Here is a 1,942-nt window from a genome sequence, read left to right as displayed (position 1 = left end):
TCGCCCCGGCCTCCTGGTGGGCATAGCCCACCGCCTCCAGCGCACCGCCGGGCATGGAGCAGTTCGTCAGGAAGCGCCTGACCTTCCTGACATCCTTCTGGAACAAGCTCCGTCCCCGCTCCGTGACGGAGAGCTGCTCGCTGGGGTATCTTGGCTCTGATTCCGTTTCGCTCAACTCGGAGGCGACTTCCATTTCCTTCATCCCCAAGTCGTCTCTCTGTATCGCTTTGTACGCTTTCACAGCCCGCAGCGCCGAGGAGCTGAGCATAAGCGCAGGGGACAAACTGCGTGTCCTCAGAGAGGAGGGCGAGTATGTGTTAGCCCGGCGGCTGCTGGGGGAGCCGGCCATGGGCTACGTCCCCGCTGCCTACGTGGCCAACCTCAGCCAGGGCACCTCCGCTCACCGCCCGTAAGTACCCCCGGCTCTGGACGCACCGGGGGATGGATGGAGGCTGGGCTCGGGCAGGGCAAGGCAGGGCGCCCGCCCCCCACACGCTGGGACTGAGCGGGGATCTACCTTCCCCTGAGCATCCCTGCCCATCCCTGGGCACCCCTGCATCCCCCGAGGCCCGTGCAGCCCCTGCAGGTCCTGCAGGTCGTGGCAGGCGGGTGGAGGTGTCGGCAGAGGAAGCGAGATTTGGGGGATGCGCCAGAGATGCCGGTGCCCCTTCCTGGCTGCATCACCGTCGCACGGGCTGGGCTGGCTCTGGGCTCGGTGCGGGGTGATGCTGGCCAGGGTTGCAAAGGCTCCTGCTTGTTCTGCTGCTTTCCCTCTTGTTAAAGGGGACCCAGCAGGAAGAGAGGGAGCTGGGGAACTTGTCTCTTAGCCCTGCCAGCTCCAAAGGGCTTGGGAGCACTGGAGGAAGCATTTTGGGTTGGCACCTGCCAGGAAGCCCAGAGCTCTGCAGGGCCAGCTGTTTCTGCCATCCTGCTTATCCAGGGCTGGGGGTTTCCTCCCGGTGGGTGCCTCTCCCAGCCGGCAGGGAGCTCGGGGCATGTCTCAGCCCTCTGGCAGCCGGGAAAAGCCCAGCTCCTCGTTGCATAAGGCATCCTGGTCTCGACACGTCGGGCGAAGCGCCCCGAGCCACAGCTGTTCCCTCCGTGCCCTGAGTCACCGAGCGCGGGCAGCGCGGGGCTGCGGCGCCCCGGGGACCCCCCCGCCGCCGCCCTGCGCTGAGTGGGGAGAAGGAAGGGAGAGGGAGACGCCCGGGGAGCGTCCCCGATGTGCGGGTGGGTGGGGAGAGACCTTCCCTGCGTGTGCCTTGAGGAAGGCAAATCCACTCCGGTTGTGCTGTGCTGGGACCCCACCGGTGCGGACCGTGGGGTCGGTTCCCTGCCTGCCTTATTCCCATGGCATGGGACAGCTGGACAGGCTACGGGGGAGCGTGTAGCACACACACATGTGTGTACCTGTGTTTGTGTGTGTGTACCTGTGTGTGCCTGTATGTGCGTGTACATATGTGTGTGTGTACCTGTGTGTGTGTACCTGTGTACCTGTATGTGTGTACATGTGTGTGCACATGTGTGTGTACCTGTGTGTGTGTACCTGTGTATGTGTACATGTGTGTGTACATGTGTGTGTGTACACCTGTGTGTGTGTGTACCTGTGTGTGCACCAGTGTGTGTGTACATGTATGTGTGTATGTGTACATGTGACCTGTGTGTGGTGCACCTGTGTGTGTACCTGTGTGTGTGTACCTGTGTGTGTACCAGTGTGTATGTACCTGTGTGTGCACCTGTGTGTGCATACATGTGTGTGTACCTGTGTGTGAGTGTGTGTGCCTGTGTCTGCGTGTACATGTATGTGTACATGTGTGTGTGCACCCGTGTGTGTACCTGTGTGTACCCGTGTGCACACCAGTGTGTGTACCCGTGTGAGCAGCAGCCGTGAGCAGCCGCTGCCCAGCCCGATCCTGCGGACGGGGCCCCGGGCGCTGCCGGG

The 1,942-nt window shown here is 62.7% G+C and overlaps 1 protein-coding gene across 1 annotated transcript in view; it reads left to right on the top strand.

The window, feature by feature from the left end:
- Positions 1-1,942, top strand: part of SRMS (src-related kinase lacking C-terminal regulatory tyrosine and N-terminal myristylation sites) — a 7,964-nt gene continuing 6,022 nt past the window's right edge. The window contains exon 1 of the mRNA XM_005422160.2: positions 1-409. Within this exon, the coding sequence (XP_005422217.1) occupies positions 54-409 (356 nt within the window). The 5' untranslated portion in view covers positions 1-53. The remainder of the gene's footprint in view (positions 410-1,942) is intronic.

Source organism: Geospiza fortis, unplaced genomic scaffold, assembly GCF_000277835.1.
Source record: "Geospiza fortis unplaced genomic scaffold, GeoFor_1.0 scaffold188, whole genome shotgun sequence".
Lineage (NCBI taxonomy): Eukaryota > Metazoa > Chordata > Aves > Passeriformes > Thraupidae > Geospiza > Geospiza fortis.
Note: the sequence above shows the minus strand (reverse complement) of the source record. Positions and strands in the feature narration are given on the sequence as shown.